This window comes from Nelumbo lutea, chromosome 2 (genome assembly GCF_056320005.1).
Source record: "Nelumbo lutea isolate HS-2025 chromosome 2, American lotus-T2T, whole genome shotgun sequence".
In the NCBI taxonomy this organism is placed as follows: domain Eukaryota; kingdom Viridiplantae; phylum Streptophyta; class Magnoliopsida; order Proteales; family Nelumbonaceae; genus Nelumbo; species Nelumbo lutea.
In genome coordinates, this window is record NC_142685.1 from 103,471,796 (window position 1) to 103,485,802 (window position 14,007).

The window sequence follows — 14,007 nt, forward strand, 5'->3', positions numbered from 1 at the left end:
TCCAACACTCTAGCATTTGTTGAAATGAAATGTTTATATGGCACACTTTTATGGGGTGTTAATCTGACATATAAAGAAAGAAATGTTTAAAGCAATGCCCAACCAAGCAACAAAAGCAAAAAATTCTAAAGTGAAAAATGTTTTTTAAAGTAAAATTGTACAAGTAAATGTTTAAAGCAAAAAATGGCTTCTATAAATGCGCACAAAACCAAACATATACCATTGTCTTGTATGCAACTCTTTTGTCAACTTTGTCCGGTCGGGTCGCATGCTAACCATTCGTTTGAGGTTCAAGCTCAGGACGAACCGGATAGGACAGACTGGTTCACCGGTCAAAGTGGTCATCATTCCACTCATCCCCGTCTACCAGTAATCTCACCCCGCTACCCCAATCCAAAGCCACAAAGCCAAAACATTTTGTCTACCGTCCGATCTGATGGCACAACGGTTGTTCAGTTTGTCTAGCTTTCTATAAGCTTCTTCACTTCGTCCAAATTGCGCGGCTAATTTTCGTATTTTCATTATTTCAGTCATCACGAAGGCAATATATCTCTTCCCGCATTTTTTCCTTATTCGCATACGTTGGAGCTCCTCACTCCACAAGACCACAACCCTCCCCGCAGGCTGTTATCTATCTCTGTAGGCTTTCTTTCTTATTTGAATTCATAATGTCCCGTATCTCCCTGCCTTAGTAGTTTTGATTATTTTCTTGTTCAACTCTTAAGTTTTGTTGATTCGTTTCTTATTTTTAGATTATTTTCTGCCCTAGAAATGTCTTTAAATTCTGTAAATTATCTTTCTTGAAGTTCTGTAATATTGACCAAAGCTTTCTTTGATAACGAACGTTACTTTCCCACTGGATATGGTCCATAACATGTATAAGAAGCCAACTTGTGTTCATTGTACTCTAAATGGTATTATACTTTACTGTGCGTGAAAATTTGTTCTTGTACATTCAGATGCTAGAGCATAAACTGCTTACACTATTAATCGAAGTATCAATGTCATAGTCGAAGCCATAAACAGTAGTTGATGATTTCTTTTATGCATTCCAAGTAGTACAAATTTCCACTCTTTGAGGGCCAAAACAGGTTTTTTTTTTTTCCTTTTCTGATAGTCTTATTCTTATATTTAAAATCTCTGTTTATTTATTTATTTTTTTCTGAATGTAAGTTATATCCATCATATATCTGTCTAGGTAAGCTCAAAGCTCACGCTTTCCTCCTTATATATTATAGTTTATATATGGTTGAGGTATTGTAAGTGTAGAAGCTGTGAGCATTAACACATGAAGTTTCTTTATGTTTAGATATTCACAGAACATGATCACTCGAAATGATGATGAAGGCTGCTGTAAATACTCTGATTGATTCGTTGTCCCCCATTCATTCTAATACCCTCAAAAACTGTCAGATGCCCTCCTTCAGGATGCTAACATGGAATTCAACTCAATCAAGAATGGTTTGTTCTCACAGTCAGAACCATCCAATAAGCACAAAAGATGTTACTATATCCAGGCGCTATCTTCCTCCATTGTTCAGGTGAGTATGCGTGAATTTTAAGTTGAGTTCTTTACAATGGAATCACCCCCCACCCCCCCGCCCCGCCCCGCCCTTTCTTTTTTGTACCATTGACATCCTTTAACTATAACCACTTTATCCTGCAGTGTTGCTCCAATGATGGACTGGACAGATAATCATTACAGGACTCTTGCCCGGCTTATATCAAAGCATGCATGGCTTTACACAGAGATGGTTGTTGCTGAAACTATTGTCTACCAAAAGGAAAACTTGGTAAGATGAAACAGGGGATTTCTTTCTTCTTGATCCTCTACTTTGGACAAATTTATTTCACTTCTCTTTTTGTAATAAAGGCCAAATAAATTTTTTTGATCAGTGCACTAGCTCACTAGCTTCACTGTCTCTTAAATTTTGTAGATGCCATTATCATCTCATTAATTTAAATATTGTCATTTAAGCAAAATGAACATTTTGCTTTAGTTGCATTTATAGATAAGTGTTACTGCATTAAAACTACATCTAAAAATTATAGATAACATGTTTTATGATTTAAATAATGTTAATATTCTTCTTACATATGAATAATGAATATTTTTTTCTTGATAAATTGTAAAGTTTACATTTCTCTTTAACAACTGGAATACACTGTCTTTAATGTTTTAGCTATATAAAAGCATGTTGAAAAGGATTTTTGTGCATATAGAGTATTAGTATATTTCTGTTTGGTTATGTTGCCATTTTTTTCTTTGTTTCAGCTATTTTACATCTAAAGATCTTATTTTAGCTTATTTCCTTACTTGGATACCTTTCCTACCTTTATTAAATTTAAGGTATTCTCTTTAACTTATTTCGGTACTTTATATTTGTGCATCATGTGTTTCATGTTTGGTCCATTTCTCTGGATGTGCATGTGCACGTGAATCTGGAATCTATTATCTGCTTGACACCAATCCTTTTTTTTTTGTCTCTATCATGAAACATGTCAATATGAAATATTATGCCATTATCTATTATCTGCCAGAAATACTGAACATACCTGTCAATATGAAATCATTATTAAGGATATAATATGCTTATATGCTTTATCCAGAAGTGTATGTCTGAGGTGTAGAAATCTTTGGGTACTTCATCATTGTCATAATATTTTTTTATCATATTTATTTTATGCTTTCATTATAGATTTCTATATTTAGAAATGGTTTATATTTTTTTACCTTTCATACTTATTGGCAAAGTTCTGAGCAACCATGTTCCTCCATAATTTTGGGGTTTACAGGACAGATTCTTGGCATTTCCTCCAGAGCAACATCCCATTGTTCTTCAGATTGGTGGAAGTAATTTGGATCACCTGGCAAAAGCGGCTGAACTTGCAAGTGCCTACCGCTATGATGAGATCAACTTTAAGTTTGTGTCTAGTTATTCTCCCTTCTTTTTTTAGTATGACCTTTGGTTCATACTTTTCCTATCCATAATTGGGATCATTTTGTCGACATACCAGCTGTGGATGCCCTAGTGAGAGAGTAGCTGGAGATGGATGCTTTGGTGTGCGCCTTATGCTTGATCCAAAGGTCTGAAAATCTATGCATGAGTGAACTGCTAAAAAATCAATTATTGGAGTTCTTACTCATTAAGGTGCAAATTTTGTTTGCTAGTGTGTCCTGATATGTACATTTTTGGTGTTCATAAGGGAAGTTTGTTGCAGAAGCTATGTCAGCTATTGCTGCCAATTCTGATGTTCCTGTCAGTGTAAAATGCCGAATAGGTCTTGACGATCATGATTCATACAGTGAACTCTGTAAGGCACTAAACTTCCTGGTCCTTTTCAGAGGAATATTTATGAAAGACTTTGGTGTTTGCTCTTAAGAAATTCTACATGACACAGTTGGTAGATTTATAATAGTACTGAGAGTAGGGTATTTTCCTTTTTTTTTATTTTCCAATTGCTCTTCCATAAGATTTTTAATTTTGCTTCTTGCTACTGTTAACTTTTAATAATCATCTCATGCTTTAAGCATAATATATGCTTTTTCCTATTTTAAAAGAAGTTTCTCATGGTACTTGGAATTTGGAAAAAGGTGTTAGCGGCCTTCTTATTTTTTTCAATAATTTTAGCAGTTGTTTGTTTCTGAATCATATGAAAATTGCATTATTGTGTATATGTACCATGGAAATGATGTCAATTTTAATTCTCAAAGACTGAGTATACATGTATAAAAAGGATTGAGTTGGTAATTAGGTCATTTAGTGAGCTTCTTTAAAAGACCAAGTGTAGAATAGATGGGTCGAATGTTAGGTTGTTCATCTTTATTTTATGGGCCTATTAGCCTTTTTTCTTTTCATTAGTGTACAGCTGCCCTATCAGGGGTATTCTTGTAAAGATATGTTTGTATATGAGAAAACAATAAAGAAGGATTGATTGGAACTGGAGAGGTTATGTTAGTAGAAAAAGTGATATGAATAAACCTTTGCTTTTCAAATTAATTTCCTGTTTGTTATCCTTTGTATTGCTTTGCATCTACCTTTTGTAGGGGGATTTACCTAAATACCACCATGGATTGATGACTGAAGCAACATAAACTGAACCCGCAGATTGAACAAAATTTGAGATAAATGACTAACCCATAGAAACGGGACAAAAGAGATAAGACAAAGTAAAGATTTACTGAAAAGTACCTTGCGGACCACATCCACAAATGACAAAAACATGGAAAAGATAACTGTGATAAAAGTTATGATTGTTAGAGTATATTCCCTAGGCGTGATGCGTAGTAGGGCTTGTGAACAGGGAATGAAATGAATCTGCTCTGTGAATCACAACCTGACAGTGTCACCATCTTAACGACCTCAAGATCTGCACTAATAACAAATGAGTGAGATTTCTGAATCCTCCATAAACACATGTACGAAACCAACTCCCCTTTCTGCCTATAAATAGGGGGCCTCTGACGAAAGAAAGGGGACATTATCATCTTTGGGGAGACATATTGGAGACCAAAATATTCTCCCAGTCCTGATCTCTCTTCCAGAGTTCTTGAAACCCCCTTTTCAAAGCCTTTTTAACGTCCTTTTATCCTTTCACATCCTACTTACGTTTCTAAAGCTAAGACCATTTCCACCACACCGGCCTTACACCTTTATCATATGTTCTTTATCTTGGTATTAGGCAAAGGTTGTCTTTGATATAGTGCTTACAGCTAAGGATTTATGTCATTTGTCACCTTGGAGAATTATGTATTCTGTTAAGTGGTGGACTATTTAATTGACTTTCTCTTGTTCCCATGAGGAGGAAGCCTCATGTGCCTTCCTAATTCAGATGAAAGAAATCTGTACAAATGTCATAGCAATGGTATTTTTATGCACTTCTAGGTTTCAAAGGAAAAAAAATGAAGAAAAAGAAAAAGGAATGAAAAGAAGGAATGTAAAACATAGAAAAGAGAGGGATGTACTGATGTGTTTTTTAGGGTATTTATATTGATTGTCAAGCTCTGAGTCGATTGTAATACAAGTACAAGTTATACAATTTGCCTATTTCTATAACAATAGAAATTGGGGGTGGGGGGTGGGGAGGGTGGAGGTTGATTGCATAAATCAGTTGTTCTCAGGTGCCTTTAAAAACCTTTAAAAACACCTTCTGTTTAACATTCCTCCTTCATATATGGTCTAGCATCTTTTTTTTTTCTTTTCTTTAAAAATGGATCAGACCTCAATATGCTTTGCACATTCTCTAAAGATACTTTCTTTTTTTGGTGCTATTTGATTTTCATTAAACAATCAATTTGTTAGTGGTCTTGGAGAAAATGATTGCCATGCTAGAATTAGAGAATTCTATCTTGTAATGTAGTCTGTTTGTACTTGTATGTATACATATGCATGCATAGACATAGTCAGAGAACTTCGAAAGCTTATCATGTAGTAGATAGAGAATATTAGCCCTAAAATTCAGAACCAAATTGAATACTCAAAATTTTATTAGATTACAGGAGTTACCTGTATTAGAGAGGCTAGATTCTTGGTGGCTAGCAGGAACATCCTGTTCCACTCAATCAGGAGTCCTGTCAATGGTCTAGTTGATTCTTTAGCCAGGATTGGGGCTGTAAGTAATGATGCCTGGGACATGGATACCATGGGGATAGTATCCCGTGTAATATGCTTATATCACTCTTTTATGTCTAGTTTTAATCTAATTGCCTTTTTTAAGACTTATGTCTTTCTCAATTTAATTAAATTTCTAATATGTACATATGTTTTGTAGTATAGGGGCCATTACTTGGTGTAATGGTAAATTTTTTGGCATGCATGAGAACATGGATTTGAGATTGAGGGTGGATGCTTAGTGCGAAAAAATTGCCAAAAGTTAGAACCATTTTCCCCTCCCAAGACCACCCCAGATGGCTGGGACCAACATTGGGTAATGACCCTTTTACATATTTTTATAGTATAATTTGTTGAAGCATACCATTTTATATATTTTAGAAGTATTGATGTTATAGAGCACATCTAGAAGTGTCCTTGCAGCATCTGGTCTTGTCCAGTAAGTGTTGTGTCTGACATTGGACATTGGTACACTAGGCATGTATAAGTATCTCTTTTTTATCAGCAACACAAAATTGATTTATTAATTTTAAAATGAAGGTATTCAACAAGAAGTTGTGGACGGAAACAACAAGCCCAAAAAAACTATCCCAAAATTTACAAAACAGCCCAGAGCATGGATTGTCTTTGAATTCCTTGTTTAGCTAAACCATCGGCTATACTGTTTGCAGATCTCTTAATCCACTTTATTTGGATCATCATGTCTTTAGATATCTGTTTGAAGCGCCTGAATTCAGGTGTGTATAGGTATCTGAGAAATCTTAAGGCTGTAATCTTTCAGATGGGAGAGCTTCAGGATGTATATGGAGGCTGGTCCATTATTTTTTTTTCATTGTTTCTTTTCTATTTACCTTCATAATTCATTGCTGTTGATCTTTTAAATAATTCTTGTTGATCTTGTTACCAATTTATATATACTAGTGGAAGGGCATGTGTATAGCATGTGTCTAAGTAAAAATAAAAGGATGAAAAGATGAAAAGACATTTGATTTTAAAAGATTTTCTTATTGTACTTTAAGTACCTTAACTCATTGATTGGGTTTAAAGATTAAAATATTTGAACTACCCTTTGTAAGCATTGCTATTTTGTGATACTATTTTAAATATTCTATTTAATTTGTATGGACTGGACATGAAACCAAGGCAAGTATTAGCATTATGTAGTAAAGATGTTGGGATTATTGCTATTACATTTGATGTGTTTTCTATTAAAAAAAATATTATGCTTATGGTTGTCCTAAAATATACTTCTTTGCTTCATATCATTGATTCATAGATCTTGATTTTTCAGGTAATTTTATTGATATAGTTGCTTCCCAATCACCAACTAGACATTTCATCATACATGCACGGAAGGCATTACTCAATGGCATAAGCCCTGCTGAAAATCGAAAAATCCCTCCTCTAAAGTATGTTCTTGATAATTGTATCTGGTTGCAAATAAGTAATGTGGTATAACAGGTATACCATTCAGACAGAAGTCTGAATCTTTTTATTGTGCTATCTTTTGCATGTAGGAGCTGATGTGGCAACTTAATATGACTTCACATATTTTCCCATATCACCCTCTTATTTTGCAATGAGGTTCATCTAATAGCTTTCTCTACACAGCAGAGGGAGCCACCTTTTGAAAACTTAATGTGCAGTATGCAGTAGGGCTGACATGGACAAGGACACTAATCTAGATGACTCATCAGATAGATGGTTGGATCTGTCATGCCACCCCCAGTGTGTGTGCGTTTGTGTGTGTGTGTGTCTGTGATGGTTCCAAGAGCCTGAGCTTGTTGTCATAGGCTTCAAAACCTGTAGTGTCTAGACTAAAGAAAGACTAGAAATTATTCAAAATCAACTAATTAATTTTTTAGCATCATGTTTTTTTTTATCAGTAACACTAGAAGTTCAGGACTGTTATCAGTCTTGAACCCTAATGAATCTCAGGATCGATGATAAGCAGAAAGAAAGAGAAGAGAAGAGAAAGAGGGAGAAGTAGTAGAACACAAGGGTTGAAAGGAGGAGCAGAAGCATCATATTCTGCCGCCGCCACTTTAATTAATATTTATAGGTTATGCTCATTACACGGAAAGGACAGATCTGCCCTTAGTCTTTACATAACAAATAGAGTAAAACAAAAGGCTGAAATAAATAACAACTGAAACAACTAAATGACCAATAGCTAATCCTAGGCAGACTAGAATATCTTCTACCCTACGAACACAGTGGGACCGTAGCTGTGGGGCCCACTTCAGTGTTCTCTACACTCCCCCTCAAGTTGGGAATAAATGTTTATCATTCCCAACTTGGATAGATCTACCTCTAGCTTCTTCCGTGATACAGCTTTAGTGAGGATATCTGCCAGTTGCATATTGGAGGTGATGTATGAGAGACATACTTCTTGTGATGAGACCCTCTCTCGTACAAAGTGTCGATCAACTTCAATATGTTCAGTCCTGTCATGCTGCACTGGGTTGTGTGCTATATTAATAGCCGCTTGATTATCACAATACAACATCAAGGGCTTCTCATACTCAACGCCCAACTCCTCAAGTAGTGATCTCAGCCAAAGAATTTCAGCCACTCCATTAGCCATTGACCTATACTCAGCTTCAGCACTGGATCAAGAGACAACACTTTGTTTCTTACTCCGCCAAGAAACCAGGTTACCTCCCACAAGAGCACAATATCCAGAGGTAGACCTTCTGTCATCAACACTCCCAGCCCAATCGACATCTGTATAGACTTCCACCTTCATGTGGTCATTGTTCTTGAACAGTATACCTCTACCCGGGCATCTCTTCAAATATGTTAGTATTCTTTCTGCTACTAGAAGGTGTGTGGTTCTAGGAGAATGCATGTACTGACTGATAACACTAACGGCATAACTGATGTCTGGTCGGGTAAGGCATAGATATAGGAGTTTTCCCACTAACCGCTGGAACATAACTTTGTCTTCAAGCAGCTCCCCACTCTCTGCATTAATCCTGTGGTTCTGTTCAATAGGTGTATCTGCAGGTTTAACACCTAGCTTTCCAGTTTCAGCCAAGAGATCTAACACATATTTCCTCTGAGAGACAAAGATCCCCTGCTTAGATCTAGCAACCTCAATACCCAAAAAATACCGTAGTGTACCAGATCTTTCACCTCAAACTCTTGATGAAGAAGCTGTTTGAGGGACTCAATCTCATGGTTGTCGTTTCCTGTGACCACAATATCATCAACATAAACTGCAAGTAGTGTCATTGACGACTCCACCCTCTTGATGAATAATGTATGATCTGACTGGGCCTGTACATAACCGAACTTCCCAAGGGCTAGTCTGAATCTGTCGAACCAAGCTCTAGGTGACTACTTCAAACCATACAAAGCCTTATTGAGCCGACAAACTTTCTTACCTGCCTCTGTATCATAGAATCCAGGAGGCAACTGCATGTAGACTTCTTCCTGCAAGTCCCCGTTCAGGAAAGCATTTTTAACATCCATTTGGTACAAAGGCCAAGTGTAGCTTGCTGCAAGAGATAATAGAACCCGAATGGTGGTCATCTTGGCTATCGGGGCAAATGTCTCCAAGTAATCTATACCATAAGTTTGAGTGAACCCCTTTGCAACTAGCCGAGCTTTGTACCTCTCAATGGAACCATCCGCATTATGCTTCACAGTAAATACCCACCTGCATCCAACTGGTTTCTTTCCTTTGGGCAAATCAACTAGCTCCCAGGTATTATTTTTCAACAGGGCATCCATTTCAACTTGCATTGCACTTCTCCACTCCAGGACTGATAGGGCTTCTTGCACTGTTCTCGGAATAGGGACATCAACAACAGAGGTGAGATAGGACCTGTAGGAGGGAGATAGGCGATCATAGGACAAAAATTGGGAGATGTAGTGGGCTGTAGATGTGGTGCAATGCCGTTTTCCTTTACGGAGGGCAATGGGAAGGTCAATGTCATCTGCAGAGGGTGAGGTAGCAACAATGGAAGGAGTCTCTGTGGGCCCTGGGACTGTAATATCTGGACTTGGAGCCGCAGAAGAGATTGTAGCTGGCTGGGACTGTTGATGACCAGGATCAATCTGCCTGCATCGCCTATGATAGACTCTCAACTCCCGATCCCTTTGGCCACCCTCGCTACTACAACCCTCATCATCAACTGGAATAGGTAAGGGAACAGCCCCAAAGGTATTAACCCTGTCCTCACTGCACTCCTTCCCCTGAAGAAAAAGACCCAAATCTCCACGCTCACTACTCTCCCCCTGAGGAGAGACCCGAGAATAGTAGGGTGTCTCCTCAAAGAAAGTGACATCCATGGATACAAACCTTCCCTGAGACATGATCATAACAACAATAACCCTTTTGAGTTTGTGCATAACCAAGAAAGATGCATTTGGAGGCCTTGGGTTGAAACTTGGAGTGATTGGGACCAAGAAGCTGAACAAAACAGGTACAACCAAATGTCTTGAGGGGAATAGTGAACAACTCCTCATTGGGGTATAGAAGGGAAAAAGGAGGTTTCATATCAAGAACCCGAGAAGGAATCCGATTAATAAGATATACCGCCGTAAGGATAGCATCACCCCAGAAGCGAATAGGGACATTGGAGGTAAACATAATACTTCTAGCCACCTCCAAGATGTGCCTATTCTTCCTCTCTGCAACCCCATTCTGTTGAGGTGTATGAGGACACATGCTCTGGTGGATAACCCCATGATTAAGGAGGTACGATGCCAATGGCTTAGCAAAGTATTCCTTTGCATTATCAGATCTAAGTACTTTTATCCTGGCATCAAATTGTGTTAGGATCATTTGGTGGAAGTTTTGGGTCAGGACAGGCACCTCATCTCGTGATCGCATAAGATAAACCCATGAAAAACGGGTGTGGTCATCAACAAATAGTAAAAAATACTTGTACCCCCCCATAGAAGGAATGTGATATGGCCCCCAAACATCAGTATGCACAATATCAAAGGAACTATTACTCCTTTTATTACTCAATGAATAAGAGTTTCTACAATGTTTAGCCAACTCACAACTTTCACACTTCAACTGAGATAACTCAACAGACTCAAACAAAGTAGGAAACAGACTCTTTAAGGACCGAAAAGATAAATGACCCAATTGGTTATGCCACAACACAACTGGACTCACAACTTGAGAAACCAATAACTTCTTATCCACTGACTCTTCCCGACGAGAACTCTCCCCGAGCAGATAGATCCCATTCGTCTCACAGCCAGTCCCAATCACCTTCTTCGTCTCCATGTCCTGAAAAACACATCGGTCAGGAAAGAAAGTTACTGAGCAGTTCAAATGTTTGGTAATGCTACTGACGGAAAGGAGGTTAGTATCCAGTTTAGGAACATGCAAGACAGAGGACAAGGATATAGTATCTGACGGTTTGATGTCACCCTTGCCAGAAATAGGAACAAGAGAGCCATCGGCTATAGATACTTTATCCCTACCAGAAGATAAGTGATAAGTAGTAAACAGAGAGGGCAAGCTGGTCATATGGTCAGATGCACCTGAATCTATTACCCAACACGGTTCAGTAGTACCTGGAGCGGAGGCATGGTAGGCTGAGGCTCGAGTACCCGAGTGTGCAAAGGCCGATGTAGCTGGAGCTGATGATGACTGTGGTAACTGAGCTGAACTGCCAATTCCTTTTCCAATTGTATTAGAACTGCCCGAACTGCAGCTAAGGTCTCTAATGGTGTGCCTCTCGTGCCAGATGAGGATGTTGAATCAGTAGTCATAGCCACATGAGCATTACTCCTTTTATTTCTCAACTTTGCCGGGACCAAATGTGGATGCAGCTTCCAACATGTTTCTTTTGTGTGTGTAGGTTTCTTGCAATGCTCACACACCACATCCCTTTTATCTTCCTTCTTTCTGTCCCTCTCTGAATCACCCTCTGTTTTGGGTTTGACAGCTACCAAGGCAGGTGTAAGCGGCTGAGGTTGCATCATGACTTTCCTCCTGGTCTCTTCACTGTGCACTAAGGAGTATGCCTGAGAGAGGGTCACACTATCTCTGGTCAAGATCTGTTGCCTCACAATATCATATTCTGAATTCAGTCCTGCCAGAAACTCAAACACTCTGTTTGTCTCAATGTGCTTTCTATGTATCTGAGCATCTTTGGGACTCTCCCACTCAAGAGTCTCTAAGTGATCAATCTCATGCCACAGGGACTGCAAGTTAGAGAAATAGACCGACACCGGTTTCTCTCCTTGTTTAAGGGCATTCACCTCACATTTCAACTCATATGCTTTGGCAACATTAAGGGGTTGGGAGTAAGTCTCTTTCATCACATTCCATATCTCCTTAGCTGTCTTTGCCCATAAGTAATTTCGGCTGATATGGGGCTGCATTGAATTACAGAGCCATGTCATAACCAAGTAGTTTTCTTGGACCCACTTGGTATACGTAGGGTCTCCCTTGGAAGGTTCTGCTACATCTCCCAAGAGATACCCTACTTTGCCCCTTCCCCCAGTAGCCATCATGGCTGATTGGGCCCATTCCAAGTAGTTTGATCCATCAAACTTTACGGTTGTAATCTGAAAACCTGTCTCAGAACCACCACCATAACTGCTGTTCCCAAAACTGCCTTCTGCTTGATTCTTAAGCTCCATTTCAGTCAAGAGCCAGAAGTATCAAACATTAGGGTTACTACAGTCAAAACCAGCACTAGAAATCCCAACAACAGTCACAAAATCAGTAGAGAATCAATCTGTACTCACGATAGATGTGCATGAAATATATATAAGACTGATCTGAAATCAATAACCACACACAACAGCAACAGTCCGAACTGTTTTCACCCCTTCAAAAGTGTTTGAAACCCCAAAAAAAGACCGAAACACAGTTTGAAGGGCAATCTGATATGTTGAAGCAAATTCGAGGTTTTAATCAGTCTTAAGAGCCTTACGGATAAGGTTTGTATTAGGGTTAATATGAAACCCTAAAACTGATCAATGTTGAGGAGAATTCTGGGGTTTGCCGCAGGAATAAGATCACAAGTTTCGGCCTAATACTAGGGTTTGCCGTAGGGATAGAACAAAACCCTAGAGAAACCCTAGAGAATAGAGAGATAAAACCCTAGAGTAGTTCGGCCACCCTTACTAGATAGGTCCAACCTATCTTTTCTGATGTTACTTCTCTCAGAAGTAAAAAACTTACAGTAGAATGCAGTTCGTTGCCTACCAAGGTTACCCGAACCCTAGCCTTCTCTGATTCTTCCTGATCACCAACTTGCTACAACTGTGATACTCTTCAAACAGCTGCTAATCCTTTGGAGATCTCCAAGAACCAGTCAACGAACTCTGCTTTTTCAGTCTTCCAGCCTTAGATGGTTCTCATGTGGTCGGCTGGACTAGGCTCACATGAGAGAACTTAGCTCTGATACCAACTAGAAGTTCAGGACTGTTATCAGTCTTGAACCCTAATGAATCTCAGGATCGATGATAAGCAGAAAGAAAGAGGAGAGAAGAGAAAGAGGGAGAAGAAGTAGTAGAACACAAGGGTTGAAAGGAGGAGCAGAAGCATCATATTCTGCCGCCGCCACTTTAATTAATATTTATAGGTTATGCTCATTACACGGAAAGGACAGATCTGCCCTTAGTCTTTACATAACAAATAGAGTAAAACAAAAGGCTGAAATAAATAACTGAAACAACTAAATGACCAATAGCTAACCCTAGGCAGACTAGAATATCTTCTACCCTACGAACACAGTGGGACCGTAGCTGTGGGGCCCACTTCAATGTTCTCTACAGTAACAAATACGCTTTTATTAGTTTGTAATAAAAGAATAAGGTACAAAAATGAAGTTGTGCCACCTCTTTTTGGTGGACTAGCATCTACTATCTACCCCCTTCTCCAACTTTCGTTCTTTATTTTATTTTATTGTAATACACTAATTTCCTGATGGAACAACCCCTCAAAACAATACATCTGATTTTCATTAACCCCTTGCCATGCTTATGCATCAGCCATATTGTTGACTGATCTCTGAGTCCATTGGTTGCTTGTTTTTTTTTTTTTATCAGAAACGATAACTTTCATTAGAGATAAATTAAACTGAAATACAGAAGTCAACCCTTATTAGAAAAGGTTGATCCAATAAACATCAAAATTACAGCACTGCCCAAAAAAGTCTCTCCCTTACAGTTCCTTGTTTTGCTAGGGTGTCAGCAAAACGATTTGCTGATCTCCTTACCCACTTGAAACAAGCACCCACCTCCTGTGTTATGCTAAGAATTTCCCTTATCAGCTGTCTATATTGCCAAACTCCCAGCTGCCCTGATTGCATCCACCTAATTACCAACTTGGAGTCTCCCTCTATCTCAGTTTGCTGTAGCCCCAATTGTTTGGCCAGTTTTACACCTTGATGTAGTGCCAAGATTTCCG

The 14,007-nt window shown here is 38.6% G+C and overlaps 1 protein-coding gene across 3 annotated transcripts in view; it reads left to right on the forward strand.

Moving 5' to 3' along the window:
• Positions 1–438: 438 nt before the first annotated feature.
• The window catches only part of LOC148872433 (Aldolase-type TIM barrel family protein), a 29,965-nt gene continuing 16,396 nt past the window's right edge, over positions 439–14,007 (forward strand). Inside the window, exons 1-7 of one of the 3 annotated variants that reach the window (XM_088973984.1) lie at positions 439–639; positions 1,310–1,541; positions 1,667–1,793; positions 2,797–2,924; positions 3,019–3,088; positions 3,213–3,315; positions 6,904–7,021. In XM_088973984.1, coding sequence (XP_088830110.1) covers positions 1,336–1,541; positions 1,667–1,793; positions 2,797–2,924; positions 3,019–3,088; positions 3,213–3,315; positions 6,904–7,021 — 752 coding nt within the window. In that variant the 5' untranslated portion in view covers positions 439–639; positions 1,310–1,335. The remainder of the gene's footprint in view (positions 640–1,309; positions 1,542–1,666; positions 1,794–2,796; positions 2,925–3,018; positions 3,089–3,212; positions 3,316–6,903; positions 7,022–14,007) is intronic. The other 2 variants (XM_088973986.1, XM_088973985.1) reach the window with 2 other exon arrangements.